The sequence below is a fragment of the Haliotis rubra genome, unplaced genomic scaffold (assembly GCF_003918875.1).
Source record: "Haliotis rubra isolate DU_JTF1 unplaced genomic scaffold, ASM391887v1 Scf470, whole genome shotgun sequence".
NCBI lineage: Eukaryota > Metazoa > Mollusca > Gastropoda > Lepetellida > Haliotidae > Haliotis > Haliotis rubra.
In genome coordinates, this window is record NW_025767158.1 from 39,870 (window position 1) to 56,596 (window position 16,727).

The 16,727-nt window shown below is 41.2% G+C and overlaps 1 protein-coding gene across 1 annotated transcript; it reads right to left on the minus strand.

Moving 5' to 3' along the window:
* Positions 1-379: 379 nt before the first annotated feature.
* LOC124290688 lies at positions 380-13,822 on the minus strand. The gene is made up of 5 exons (XM_046727488.1): positions 13,514-13,822; positions 7,527-7,838; positions 3,772-4,104; positions 2,954-3,007; positions 380-624 (listed from the first exon to the last, which is right to left on the minus strand). The coding sequence occupies exons 1-5, from the start codon at positions 13,581-13,583 to the stop codon at positions 578-580; spliced, it is 816 nt and encodes a 271-aa protein (XP_046583444.1). The 5' UTR covers positions 13,584-13,822; the 3' UTR covers positions 380-577.
* Positions 13,823-16,727: the final 2,905 nt, after the last annotated feature.

The window sequence follows — 16,727 nt, forward strand, 5'->3', positions numbered from 1 at the left end:
ACTTCTGCCTATAGTTTGGCATGAAATGCATGTGGACCCGTTTTTTGGTAAATATCTCTTCATCCAGTGACCCAATCGATCTCAAACTGTGCAAGTGGATGTTTTTTCAGACAACCTAATCACATTGTAAATCACCGATTTTATGCATTTGTATTAAAGAATCTGTCTATGTAACTGTCAACAAAATAAACAGTAGAACGCAGAATGCTTTCAGAGGGAGGGAGCCAATGACCTGTAACAGCGGCAGTGTTACCGACATATAACTGTACTATTTCTGATTGTGGAAAAAAAACACAAGTACATTCTACTAAGCCCAATCCAAGAAGCATTGCAAGGCAAATCCTACATTTTTTCTTAAAAAAGAAACCACTAAAGTACATTTACATTCCGGGGTTTTATATTTATTATTTATCTACAATTTCACCTGGAGTACCCATAACAAACAATGATTACATACATGAAATTTTTCAAGGTCAAGGGACGCGGTGACGACAATCTTGCCACTGGAGAGAGTTCCTGCCGTTCCTGTTCTGTGAAGCACGTTAGTATAACAACGTCATTCCGTCTAGATCCAAGGTCACCCCCGTGACTGCGCCTTCACAGTTCCGGACAAACATTTGACACCTGGAATGGAGTTATGTAAACGTACACCGAGTAAAGGAAATGGCGCAAAATATGCAGCAGAGCAAATAACTAGCGTTCAGGTTAGTCAAGGTAGTAATGGACAACGATAGCCTTGACGGTTACAAGCAATACGATACTCTGAACCTGGAGAAACTGTGGCCAGAACTCGTCCAGTGACATACTGGATGGGATGGGAGAGGGATGAGGTTGGACCGCCTGAAGATCCGGATTAGAATTGGTCTTCAGACACCCATGCTTATGGAAAGGGGGCGACGAACGGGATCAGGTGGTCAGGTTCGCTGACTTGGTTGACACATGTCATCGTATCCCAACTACTCATGATGTTGGTCACTGGAATGTCTGGTCCAGAGTCGATATGGCTGGAATACTGCTGAGTGCGGCGTTAATACACAAACAGACAAACAATAAAATAGGGTCGATTTACCGTTACTTACAGGAGTCCAGTCAAGATACAGGTTAGAATTGGTCATATGAATCCCATGAATTTTGTTCCTCACTCACATTTGAGTAATTTAGAGCAGTAAATGACATTTATCTGCAGCGGCCACATCACGCAATCTGCCAAATTACATGTATTCGTATTTCACTGTTGATTCTGTGTGATAGGTTTAAAGGTCTAAGTCTATCGATATATGTACGTTAACTTCTCCAGGTTGAATTCAGTCCTTTGCTTCGCTTTCACTTTGACATTGATAATTTTCAGCTTGTTTACAAAAGAAGTAGATGTAAGCACAATATTTAAGGATAAAAGGTGTTGCAGCAAGATTGGACCAGAAGCGGCCATAAAATCATTACTACACCTACCCGCGCCATACTGACAGACACGCCGTATAAGTACCACATAGTGGTTGGTGGGTTTTGTTGTTTAACGTCACACTCAGCAATATTCAAGCTATCTGGCAACGGTCTGTATAATTGAATCTGGAACAGACAATCCAGTGATCAACATCATGAGCAGTTGGGATACGATGCACATAGTGACTGTCACTCCACTATTTCTTTTGTCTCCATTTCTTAACAGGCAGCAGTACAAGGTATTTTTCACCAATCGCATTATCTAAAGACCCTAGTAGCTAAGTTTGGATATTAGCCAATGTTTATATAGTCATTTGCACAATTAGCTTCAAACTAATAAAAATGAAAATGATCATCTCAAAAAGTATTGGAAGTTCGATTATTACACAAACTGTCTTGTGTTTCAAGAACTGAAATACATATGCTACATACCAGGATCGACCAGCACCTGACTATTTAATCCATCACTGAGATGGGGAAACGCGTTTGTGATAAACACCCTGAAATAACAATGCCACCGTGATACTGCTGGAACATTGCTAAAAGCAGCGTAAAACTAAACTCACTCACTGAATCAACTGTGTCCATCCTGGGAGTCTGTGTTAATTCTTTCTTTCTTTTTGAGACTGTGAGTAATAATTATATTCCACTGGCATTTAATATTTTCTGTGAATATTAAAATACCGCTTGTACTCTTGAGGAGAAAAACTAATAGAAGCCATTCTGATGACAGCACCAAATTTTGTAGGGGCATTTTGTGACATGTGTATTTGTCTCAGAATGCTGTTTAAATCTAAGGCATCGCTTATTGGTTGGCATATTTCAAATTCAAGAACATGTCTTGTGTCTGGGGTTGCCAAAGGTTTAGGAAAACATCAAGAACTACACTCTGTTGTTATACTAAGGGCATTTTACTGGCCGTTGACACAGGGTCATTTTAACGGTGTTTTTTTAAATCATGCGGATCCTGTTGAAACACATGATCGTATCATGCCTATTTCTTTCATGATGACCATCATTTGATCACTTCAGGGGCGTGGGGTAGCCTCGTGGTTAAAGTGGTGAAGTGTAGATAAGCAATTCTGGACTGGATGATCCTACAATTGATATTAGGAGCAACTATCTACACCGTCGGGGCAATTGATAAATCAGTGTTAAATTCGAACCCGACCAGATGCAGCGGGGTGGCCGAGTGGTTAAAGCGTTCGCTCGTCACGCCGAAGACTCGGGTTCGATTCCCACATGGGTACAATGTGTGAAACACATTTTTCTGGTGTCGTGATATTGCTGGAATATTGCTAAAAGCGGCGTAAAACCGAACTCACTCACTCATAATCACGTGATCAGTTCATGGCTACCCTTATGAACGCAGAAACAAAGTCTCAGTTCAACACGAACCAAATCACTGTCTGTGGCCATGGTTACACGATTGTGGAGATTAGTTCCCTCCTTGACGACAGCTACGCTACAGAGGAGACACAAACACTATATAATTTTATCAATATTTGTTCACCTCTCACAAGGTCACAAGCATGGCGGCGCGCGTCCGGGAAACTGTTTTTCAACCCTGAAGATACACAAAGCATTATGAACATATGCAAAGGTCACCTGCAATAGAATTCAGATAAACATATCATACAGGTAATATTAAGGCGTAGTGTCTGGAGTGAGTGAGTTAGTAAAGACTGACAGTCACATCGGCACTTTTTCAGCCATATCGTAACTAAGATTGATCCTTGATCTCCTAATGTTAAACTAAAGTTGAAAGAAAGAAAAATCATGACTTTCATTGATGTTAAGACAATACGTTCTTCGTACACAAACCTTTCTTTCTTCCTCAACCAACAAAACCAGATCTATTATTCCTTTAGGATACTTCCTCTCATGTAATACCTGAGTGCACCTTGTTTGGAGGTCAGCGTCGGTGGGGTAGCCTAGTGGTTAAAGCGTTCGATCGGGTTCGATTCCCAGCAATAGTACTATGTGTAAAGGCCATTTTAGGTGTCCCCCACTGTGATATTGCTGACATATTGCTAAACGCGGCGTAAAGCTAAACTCACTCACTCACCTACTGGATGTCACATCAGGTGAACTCTTTAACCAGTCATTCACTGTAGAAGCTTAACTCACTCACTCAGTCGGATGTAATCAATGATCACTTCACATAATTTCGACCACCATTTGGCCTTTCACGCTCGGTGGATAATCGAGACTGGTTATTTTCTGGCGTTTACGTAAACTATTGTACCTTTTAGTTGTCGTTTTGCCACTCACTCACACACTCACCCAACTCACTCACTCACTCACACACTCACCGACCTGCGTACTTACATACAAAACAAAGAAGAAAGCCCTTCCCAAGTCTTGACGTGGAGCCAACGCTAAACACTAACGTCACGTCGCCGCTCGGGAACTCGAAATTGTTGTTAATGTCGCTGCCGGTCACGTTGACCTGTGACGTTCCATTCATGAAAAATATTATGTCCGATGTAGTGTCAACTTCAGCAGCTAGAAAAGTGATCCGAAGCTTTTTACGTGGCTTTGCAATAAAGACCGTTTGTTGGTATGACTGTGTGGATGGGTAATCCCATGGGAAATTCTGATGCGATCTGATGACCCCATCCTTCTTCGTCAGTCTGCTCTGAGGAGATTGCAAGATTTTATCTGCAAAAGATCAAGTTAAAACGACTACGGCATCATTTTGTATCTGATCATGGGTCGGTTGGTCGACAAATCAAATAATAATAATAATAAAGACAAAAGTATCTGAATAATTTTCTTGAGTCTCATTTTTTGTAATTTTTATTACAATTTCTTGGACTTGTGGCAGTGACTGATTTTAAGATAAATATTTTATATGTTAAGGCCGTACGTTTTAGGCTGCAGTCGGCGGTGTTGGAATGAAAAAAAAGTTATTTTTTGTTGTGGGGTGGGGTGGTGGTGGGGGTGGTTCGGCAATTAAAATGAGAAGGGTCGGGCGATGAGAAACACAGAAAATAAACATGCTGCCTCTATTTGTGCTTTTTTTTAATTGTTTAGGATGCTACCTGACCATCACTGTGTCACAACCTTAGGCTAATTACTGAAAAGCCATGTTACAAAGAATGTTTAATTCAAGAGCTTCATTGTTCCGCCGGATATAGAACACTGCGAAGGATGTCTTGAATATTCCTGTTCTACTGCTGAAGGTGTTGTTTCACCTGCTACCTTTGTGTTTGTTATTGTAGCAACTACTACTGCTTCGTTCACGCCATCTACATCACATTCCACGGGCGCTGTTCACAGTGCAGACTTAGTGGAACCTGTTGTCGTTTGTGCGAATCGCGGTCCGATTATATCTATGTTCTACTACTTCACCAGACGCCAGTCATACTACTACTACTACTACTACTACTACTACTACTACTACTACTACTAGCTACTACTACTGTCCGTTCCCAATTGTGCTACTACTACTACTACTACTGTTTTCACTGGATTTACCACTGGTCCAGCCTCGATTACTACTAGACCGCCGTTACTACCACTACTACTACTACTACTACTACTACTACTACTACTACCACTACTGTGCTACTACTACTACTACTGTTACTACTACTACTACTACTACTACTACTACTACTACTACTACTACTACTGCTACTACTGTTACTACTACTGTTACTACTACTACTACTACTACTATTGCTACTACTACTACTATTGCTACTACTACCACTACTACTATTGCTACTACTACTACCACTACTGTTACTACTACTACTACTACTGCTACTACTACTGCTACTACTACTACTACTACTACTACTACTACTACTACTACTACTACTACTACTACTACTACTACTGTTACTACTACTACTGCTACTACTACCACTACTGTTACTACTACTACTACTACTACTACCACTACTACTACTACTACTACTACTACTACTACTACTACCACTGCTACTACTACCACTACTGGTACTACTACAATTACTACTACTACTACTACTACTACTACTGCTATTACTACTATTACTATTTATCATCCAAAACTGTGTGTTCCACAGGAGATATCGTTACTGTGAGATCAAACGATATCTCCTAGGAGATATCGCTGTTACTGACAGTAGATTTTGTACAATGCCCTGACTAATGCTATGACGTCATGTACTTGATGACGTCACAATGCCATGACATACCACTGCACTGCTACGTACTGTTGGCAGTACCATGTTCAGAGATGTACATTTTCATTGAAAATTAATGAAGAGTGATTTTGATGATAATAGACTGTTACTCTTCGTGTCTTCTGATATCAATATATCAACACTCGTTGATAAAGTAAAATATCCTCGGCAAGCTTCGGATATTTGTAACTTTATCAACTCGTGTTGATATAATTGATATCAGAACTACTACTGTTAAGTGAGATTCTCTATTTATCCATAAACAATCGGGCTATAACCGGTCTTCAGCAAGAGACGACCAACTTGATGGGGCCGCTGATTTGGTTGATGCATGTCATCGTATCCTATTTGAATAAATCGATGGTCCAGACCCGACCACTTACAGACCACCACAATATAGCTCTACATTCGCCGAGGGAGGCGTTAATCAAACTGCTACTACCTATACTGGTAGTATGTGGCCTGGTGCCTACAGCCGAAGTCACAAATCAATTGAAGTTAAGCAAAGTTGGTCACAAAGAGTCCTTGGATGGGTGACCGTGTTTGACAGCTTGACTCCTGAGAGCTCTAGGACTTCAGACCTGTGCCAAAATGACACCTGTTGACTCACATTAGGCAGGTGAGTTTGTTCACAATTGCTTCTCTTCACCCAGTTGAAAATGGGTACCCGGTGGAATAAGTCATTTGACTGTTAACTTTCAAGCGGCTCACGGGCAGCTTGGGTACTCCGGGATAATTATGTCCATTATCTTCCATGTGTTTAGCGCATTCCCTTCCAGCGTGGAGCTTAGCGCTTCATAAGTGGTCTTATTATTATACTGCTCCGACTTTAACAAATATCCGATGCTAAGGAACCAACTGCTCTGGTTAGATGGCGAGCACGCACGCACACAAAAACTGCGACATACACACGATTAATGTTTCCGCATCAAAGAGTTTCCGGAGATATAAATATTCATGTGAGGAACTGTCGACCAAAGTCGACTACAGAACAACGTACATTGACGTGACCACAGACATGTATATTACCGAAGGGTTACATGCAGGGGGGTCCCCCAAGGAACTTCTGTCACAGTGGTAACAAGGCTTACGGAGTTGTCTCCCTTATACAGTTAAAAGTAAAGTCTTAGTGAGAAAAATATACTTCCTTTTAAAAGTTCAGACTCACTAGTGTAAATATAGCCACTTACTTCAGGCAACGGTTCTAAACTATATTTTGCAAAACATTCCAAACTCTTTGAAGGCACTGTTTACACATGAACTGGTGTATTGTGAAACAAATTCATAACGTTCAACAAATGATAAGAAATCAGTGGCGAATTCCTAACAAAACTTTACATACAACGCAGCTGTTCACATGAACGATATTTGCACATACTTTTCAGCAATTTGATGCATGATTCTCGTGCAATGCATCTTCAAAAGGTTTGCAGTTGGTTGTCCCGAGTTAACGGAAAAATCAATCTTTGATGTAACCATACACACACACACACACACACACACATATATATATATATATATATATATATCCATAACATATAGTGAGTGTTTCAAGTGAGTCTAAACTTTTGAAAGAAAGTATACATAACCTATTACACAAGCTCAACCCTCATGATGACATGACAACCTGTATCGCTGTTCCCTAGCTCATGTATGCCAAAATATTATTGAAGAAATACTTTGAGTAGCAACCACCGCCGCCGCGAGGTGGCGCGACACACCCCTTTTCGCGAGAAACAAATTTCCTGACCTGGCACACGGTACCAACTTTATACGCTCTCCTGTGGAAAATCCCAATAACCTTCACCTTTAACTTATGCAAATTTCGGAGGTCAGGTCATTTGTGTTGTCTTTGAACCTCAAAGTTTGAGGTTCAACAAAATTTCAATATTCCTTGCAACTTACTTCTTCGCACACACAAGGCCCTGGCGTGGAGCACACGTGGTCGGACGTTTACACAGTTTCCATTGATGTTGAGTATATTTGGCTGATCCTTGTTGAGGGGGAACTTGCACTTAGGATTCCAGTAACACGATTCAGCTACTGCTCTCAGAACTTCCGGTTGCAGACCGGAGCACGTGACCACACCACCACAGTTTCCATTGGTCGTGTTTGAGCTCCTTACATCGACGTAAAACATAGAAGTCCTCCTCCTACACTTGAACTCGAATTGTTTCTCGTTGTTAGGATACTGACTGCAACGCCTCTCACAAAATGCTGAAACATATAGCGACAGATAATCAAAATTTGTATCAAAATCTGCGTATCTGTAAGGAAAATGGTGTATGTCAAGCATGAGTGTATCAGTCTGTTTCGTATATATGCTCTCAAAACAATAGATGAACCTGAACTTTCAGCTTGGATAGGAAGTTTAAGCGTTAATAAACTCTTACAAACTTATGAACGCACCACTATTACAAAAACTGCGATATACACACGATTAATGTTTCCGCATCAAAGGACCCGTGAAGATCCGGGATAGAATAGGTCTTCAGCAAACTCATGTGCTTGCCATAAAAGGCGACTATGCTTGTCGTAAGAGGCAACTAACGAAATCTGGTGTCCTAGTTGACACATGTCATCGTATCCCAACTGCGTAGATTGATGCTCATGCTGTTGATCACTGGATTGTCTGGTCCAGACTCGATTATTTACATAGGCCGTCATATAGCTGGACCTTTGCTGAGCGGGGTAAAACTAATTCACTTACTCACTGCAAAGTGAGAGAATACTGTTCAACGAATACTAAATCAAGGCAGATCAAGGCAAATCTGTGGTTAATAGAATGAGCAACGATACACTGATTCAGCCTATTCACGCTAAAGATTTTAACCATCCTGTCCACATTACCTTCAAGAAATGGACCGTATCCCAGAAGAGTGAGTTCCATTTGGAACCAATATGTAAAAGTGAGTGAGTGAGTTTAGATTTACGCCGCACTCAGCAATATTCCAGCTATATGGCGGTGGTTTGTAAATAATCGAGTCTGGACCAGACAATCCACTGATCAACAGCATGACCATCGATCTGCGCAATTGGGAACCAAGCCAGCGAGCCTGACCACCCGATCCCGTTAGTCGCCTCTTACGACAAGCATGGTTTACTAATGGTTCATTCTAACCTGGACCTTCACGCCAAACGAAACGTTACCCTCCTACCTTTATGAATTACTAAAAAACTATGAAAGATCTGTTAGAAGGTATTAATGAACAAGAATGCCTAAGAACACAGCTTTATGCAAATCACGAAAAAATAATTTTCAAATACATTCATATTTAGGTGAAATGCATCTTTTTCAGAAGAGTTAAATTGTCCTATTTTCGCCCAAGACGAAATAAACCAATAACAGTGTTGTAGGTGTCCAAAAGATAGGTTGAAATAAAATTCTGCTTTGAGACAAAGAAAAACCATTTAAAGTCATCATTTTTCAACTATTGAAACAAGAAACAACTGTTGTAGAGTGTGTAAAATTGTAAAGAAATCATTTCTGCTGATTTGCATTAGTGAAAGCAAGTACAACGTGTCTTTGATATTGTGAAAAAGTGTTTAGGAACATCTAAAATGTTCCTTGTTAACATTTTTGTTTGCAAAATAACATTTTTCCATTTTCTGTTTACACATAGCAATATCAATCGCCAAAACGCAGCAATATTCAAGCAGTATTCGCCTCCATTTCATGTGTAGAATGATTTTATAGGGTATAAAGAGCGCCTAGAATGCATGATATGACAAAAAGTACGAGAAATATGCCACGATTAACAGCTGAAGAGAGAGAAAGAGACACTGCGATGGTGCAGATGGGGGTCTACATACAATTATGTTGCCAACACCCTCGGATGCCACCGTATCACAATCATAAGACTTATTCAGCATTACAGACAGACTGGAGTCACCGTAGGCAGACCAGGAAGTGGACGTCCATGCATCACAACGCCATCTGAAGATAGGTACCTCCGTCATTAAGGAAGGAGGGTAACGTTTCTTTTCGCGTTTAGTGTATTACAGATCACGAGGGTAGAGTGTGAGATTAAATAAATAATTACTGAGAAAGACTTTGTTAATAATAAATGGTTTTATGTATAATGTCCCTGTCAGTCGGATACTTGATGCCTTTTTCAGACGTAAGAAATTATTGATATATCTTAGAGGACGCTCCATACCGATGAACGATCCTTTAGGACATCGTATTCATCAAATGTATGCCTGAAACCAGTGGTCTCGGTTCGAATCCCAGATTCTCCAGTTATCGTGTTGTCAGCACCATCCCCATCTATTCTGACTTCATCAATGTCATGAACCAGTTCAGTTTGTGTTCAGATCGCAAATTTAAATTCCGTTGTCCCGGAATTACTCGTCACTTCACGAAGGAGCCTACGAGAAGTGGGCTCAGGGGAGGCAACTCGTACAGCCGTGATTGTCGACTGACTGAGATTGAAGACTTGTCTGTTAACGTTAGGTTCTTATTATAATTCTTTTATAATGCAACAGGATTCATCGATATGTATGTATGTATGTATGTATGTATGTATGTATGTATGTATGTATGTATGTATGTGGGGGTATACATACATACAGTATACACACGCACGCACGCACGCACGCACGCACACATACATACATTTACGCGAAACACAAATTCTGTCTGCACAAGGAGAGAATACAATCACTTTGCTGCACTAAAGCACGCTCTGGCTAAACTGGGTGCTTGTCTCATATGCGTTGCGTCACTTTGCATATATATTGAGTGGCAAACGAATGTCAGTCCAAGGACTGACTCGAAACCTGAACGGTTGCAGTGGTATTGTCACGCACAATAACAGTTTATTTCATGAAAACATTTACTTGTGGTGGCTATGCGATTAATTCTTTTCAATTTCGGGATGCCGTTGTTCTCCTGACACATTTTGGGCTACTCTAATGCGGTTTTCTGACATGTCATAATTTTGTTCATTACTACTGAATGTCACCCTTTTTTTCATAATATACTCAGGAACTTTATTATTGTTCATCAATACAAATTTCAAGAATATGTGTAGCAAAAGGTGCGAGTATACATTTTGAATTCCATAATGCCATTTTAGAAAAAAGGATACTTTGTGATTATTGTTCCTATCCGGGATTCGAACCCGCACCCTCAGAGACAGGCACCTAATCGCCAGCACAAAGTCAGACGCCTAGACCGCTCAGCCACCGCGGTTCAGGCTCTCAGCATTGGTCGGGTAGGGAGTATATGACGGCGGGGTATGACGGCGTCTGACTTTGTGTGCTAGCGATTAGGTGCCTGACTCTGAGGGTGCGGGTTCAAATCCCGGATGGGACTCAACCCAAAATGCTTTACTAAGAAAGTGTAATCCCAAAATATGACATATGTTGTATACATTGCTGATAAATAAAATATATGTATACCATGCACATCGAATTTCAGCGGTTAACAATGGTCATTCTGGATCAATGGGAATAGAGGAAACAAGTTTTTGAGAATTTATCAAAAACATTATTTCTTTTGGATATAAATTTTTCAACCATGAATATGTCTTTTAAAATCTTTATAAAGTTTTCTAAGCTAGGAATTCAGGGTGCAAATATAGATGTGTCTTTCAGCAGAAAGTATTGTATGACAAAGTAGTGGGTTAGTACTTAGAGTACCAAACCAAACGTGAAATTTTGTCAATTGCAATTCCTGTATGTTTTGATCAATCCAAATTTACAGAACATTCGTAAAAAGGAACTTAACACTTTAAGAAATAGATTAGATTGAATAGGTGGGACGAGGTAGTTAATATGTGAGAATACCATAATGACCAGGTCTTTTCTGACACATCCCCCCATTCCCACTGTGGTGCACAACGCGGGGAACATGCAGCAAGCTGTATTGGGAAAATTCACCAACACGTGTGCAGAATTTGCTAGTGAAAAGCACATTAATTATTAAGAGATAAATAATTCTTACGCTATGCCTCACAAATGTGCCCCCGCCGTGATGTTGCACGGGTTATTGCTACAAGCGGCGTAAAACCACACTCACTCACTACAAACATGCAATTGGCATGCTCCAGGCTGGTCAGTCTACTGTGGCTGTTGCACGTGTCATAGGATGCTGACAATTCACAACCTGAGAACAATCAAATTTGTCCTGCAAACTGACCGACCGAGGTTCGGACGGACATGTGTGACGTCACCCGTGAAGGTCCGGGTTAGAATATTGATCTTCAGTAACCCATGCTTGTCGTAAGAGGCGACTAAAGGGATCGGGTGGTCAGGCTCGCTGACTTGGTTGACAAATGTCATCGTACCCCAATTGCGTAGATCGATGCTCACGCGGTTAATCACTGGATTGTCTGGCCAAGACTCGATTATTTACAGATCGCCGCCATAAAGCTGGAATATGGCTGAGTGCGGCGTAAAACTAAACTCACTCACTCACGTACCGAAGACAATCAAATTCGGCTATTTGCGTAATCATTTCACGACCGCAACGTCAACAAGTAACACACTGTTTAGGGGTCAAGTAACTGCCCAGACCATACGGGACCGCTTGCGGGCAGCCCATCTTTGTGCCCGACGTCCTATGTTGGGCCGATTCTGACACAGGTAAAGCAATTCGAACTTGCCAATGGGACACCACACACAACTGTGTGACACGAAATGTCCTGCAAAATGTGGGTATTGACGACATGGAGTGGCCATCGAGATCACATGACCTCACTCACATCGAACCTTGAGACGCCAACCCCAGTATGTTCAAGAGCCGGGCGCAATTCGGTACAGCAATGGCGCAGGTTGCCTAATACCTTGTTCACGGAAGTTAGGCAGTCAATGAGACAACGTTGCCTTGCTGTTGTGAATGCGAGAGGGGACCACACGTGGTACTGTACAAGCTCCAATACAGATGGCTCGGCCCTTTGAGTGAGTGAGTGAGTTTGGTTTTACGCCGCTTTTAGCAATATTCCAGCAATATCACGGCGGGGGACACTAGAAATGGGCTTCACACATTGTACCCATGTGGGGAATCGAACCCGGGTCTTCGGCGTGACGAGCGAACGCTTTAACCACTAGGCTACCCCACCGCCCCCTCGGCCCTTTGAAATGAATGGCGAATCCTGTTTTAGTGTACCTTCATTACGTCCATAAACCAGATTGATCTACCGGAAACTTTGTTCTAAAAACACCTGAGTAAAACACCTGAAGTTTCTTTTTATTGGTTAGTGTACATGTGATTTTCTAGCGAGAATAGCTGCAATATGGCTGATGCGGCTTAAGCACTTTTTTACTCACTCACTCAACACTGACATAACTGAAACCTTGTAGAAGTTAGTGAGTTTAGTTTTACGCTGCACTCAGCAATATTCCAGCTATATGGCGGCAGTCTGTAAATAATCGAGTCTGGACCAGACAACCCATTGATCAACAGCATGCGCATCGATCTACGCAATTGGGATACGATGACATATGTCAACCAAGTCAGCGGGCTTGACCACCTGATCCCGTTAGTCGTCTCTTACGACAATCATGGATTACTAATGGTTCATTCTAACCTGGACCTGGTAGGAACACAATTCACTTAGTTGTAGGACTGACTTTCAGAATAGATTGTTCAAACAGATATCACAGCACAATTGTACAACAATATTTTATCTTTTCTAAATTTTACGTTTGAAAAATACATCGATATCAGTTAAATTATCTCGTAAATAATCTATCCATCCATTCATATTATTTTGAAAAATACAAACTGTTATCGTCACACTTCGATGCCGGGGTGCACAAATATTTTCCTCTACAATCAAAGTAAATCATATCTTCCCTTGAACCCGGAAACTTGGGTGAGGAAGTTGACACCATTTATCCTCATACAAGTCACGATGAAGGATGGAATATTGAGGGCCACATACCTGTGATTAAGCAGAGATTGCAGCTCAATGTCAAAACCCATATAAGGGCATGTGTCTCCTCGCATCTCATGGTTTTCCTGTAGGTGCGAACGAGGCTGTACAACAAGTTTCCTCACTCCACATTTGTAAATAAATACTGCTTGTTTCCGCGTTTCGTTCGCTCACACCACATAAATGTAACCAAATACTTCTCACAAGACGTCACTGAGGTCATTAATGTCAGTCGTATCTTTGTACGTATATCGGGGATCCTGTTAAATCCCTTCCAATACATTTTTGTGCATGGCATTTTGTCAAATTTGTTTAAATATATTCTGCATATCTCATTGCCGGAGAGAAATGCGCTATATTGCTTAATGCATGCTGTTCGTGGTTGATATGAAGGTGTTTACTTTCCTTATCTCATCTCCGCTCTGGAATCCGTCTTGTCTGGATGGGCGGTATAGCCTAGTGGTTAAAGCGTTCGCTTGTCACGCCGAAAACCCGGTTCAGTTTCCTACAAGGGAACAACGTGTAAATCCCATATCTGATGTATCTGGACCTATTATTGCTGGAATAGTGATAAAAGCGTCGTAAATCCACACTCACTCACTCACTCACTCTTGTCAGGGTGATGTCCAGAAATTGAAACATTCTTTTGGTGCATGGTAAGATTGAGTAAACAAGCATTTGTGTTCCTTACAAAATGATTTTGTGTTGTTGTTATTGTTGTTGTTGTTGGCCAGTTTGCATGCGATCGAATCATACTCGCTTAAAATACCCAACACACTCTACTAAAATACATTACCCAAAGGGCCAGTCATACGAAACATATATTATTTCAGTCACAAGACATATTCCAATATTAAAAACAAAATGATTAAATTTAACATTACACGAGAATATTTAAAAAGATGCACAAATATTTGATTCAAATTAACACTTAACCTTTCATGTGTTGCCAAGGTAAAGAAAGGCACACGGTTAAGACAGTAGAGAATCAAAGACAGAAACGTTGCTTACCTGAGAGAAAATGCAGTTCGTATATTAGTCAATCACCGAGTGATGTGTGGCTAACTGCCCAGTAACTGGCGCCTCTTATTTAAACTAGTATACTACACCGATAATAGTATTGTCTGATTAAAAAGGCGATAATGTTGTTATTGTGAAATTTAGTGACGCTATCTCGGCAAATTACATAATTTAATATAACCACGGTATCGACGATAGAGGGGTTGATGTTATGGTGTGACCTCCATGCATAGTAATTCGGTGTTGTTAAATATAATGCATATGCATACCAAACACGTGTGACAGCTGTACAGTAATATCGTTTTAAAGTAACACTTGAACACATGTGAGCAACTAGTCAGATGGATGCTAGGCGCTATATAAATGAATTATTATTATTATGTTTTACAGATTAAAGATTGTATGCAGCAGAGAGGGTTCGGGTGATCCTGGCACAGTCAGGCTGGTAAGGCTCATCATCAGCTCAGGGCCCTTGCCCCCTCTACACGCAGCCCAGACAGCGAATGGGACTTCTCCCAGGAAACGCTGCCTAGTCGAACCCACCAAGAACCTTCCGGAGAATATGAAGGCTCCCCAACACTGCAATGCATTACCCAGAGTGTAGGGCTGTATTGGAGAATTATGCTCCTGATCTGTGCCAAAGATCAGGAGGTACCAAACCATTCCAGAACAATGGGGAGCCTGACGACAGTGTACCTGGGATGCAAGCGAGACATTTCAAAGGCGAGGTCCGCATATTTATCATGCTTTTCCTGAATCTTGCCAATCACATTGGTGTCAAAAGGGACAGAAAATTCAATGATATAAATAAATTATTAATATTATTATTATTATTATGCTTGTTAAATGTCGTTAAAAACATTCCAGGATAAAGCGCCCCTCGCATAAATCGTCCCATCTCGCCCCTATCCGTATCTAAAGAGTGTGTCATCCGGTATGAAACGAAATGTCCCGAATGTACACACACTCAATTATTCTCCAGTAGTAGCTAGTCTGTCTCACAGTCCCTGAACCATATTATTTTCCCCACAGCCTAGCCCTCCCTGCAGTGCTAAAGCCCTAAATGAAGCAAGTCTAGATTTCCCAAGGTTTCTGAATCTCCGGTCTCCCTTGGGCTCCTTTTCAATTTAAATGGGTTTATTTGTTACAGTCAAAATTCTATATTCAGAGACTAAGCGTTAGTCTACAACAGTAGCGTATGACGACTGAAGAGGAAGTAGGTCGACTCAGCGAAATAGACGTAAGTGACAACCTGACACAGCGCGTTTTTCAAGTTTTGATTGACTGCAAGACGAGGATCTAACGCCTACCGCTATCGTCACCCCCTTCCTTCACAGGGAAGTCGTTCTTATTGACGCTGTAATAGTACAATCCAGGAGGTTCCTTCCTCTCATGGACACGTGTCAGATACAAGGCTTCCGCCTAGCGTTCTGACCTGTTAATGTTGCATCTAGCTTAGACTAACATTTAGTCCCTGAAATGAACATATTTTAAAGAACAGTTCCTAAATTATAATAATTAAATATAATGAAAAGGAGCCCAGAGACTAACTTCATTTTCACTTAATGATAATCTGGACTTGCCACATATTCTAGACTTGCATGGGATTCTTGGATATATTTGTTTCAGGGTCTGTATGACAGACTTAATCTAGCTGACAGTCTCTGTTTCAGTCCTTTATCCGTATCATTTTCCCGTCCCTTCATTGTATCTCTATGGCTCTAAATGAAGCGAGTCTTTCACGGGTGTTTTTTCGGTGTATTTGTAGTTGCGTTTTTCTATTAAAATCATATTTCATAAGGCTAAGCGCATGCGTGCGTGCGTGTGCATGTGTGTGTGGTAACAGCCAACCGTGTTGCTCCAGTTGAGCACCTTTCCCAGACAACTGAGAAAAGTCCTTTGTGTAGGTGGTTCCTTGTATTAAATGGCTATGCTTCACGGAACTCCAGAAAAAAGTTCTATTGTCCTGTTTGGGGACTTCGGGTGTGTCTGGGCTGTGTACACAAGCTTAAACTTGTATACTTTCCTCAAGAAGGGCACTGCTAATACCCACAGTGTTTGTGCTAGTCCGGACGTACGTGAGTTTCATAGTGTAAGCCCTCTGGGATACCACGCTGAATATGAATATCCCATTCAAACACAATATAATACCAAGACGGAAGTGTAGGACTAAGCATCATGTTATCATATCTCGTTATATGGC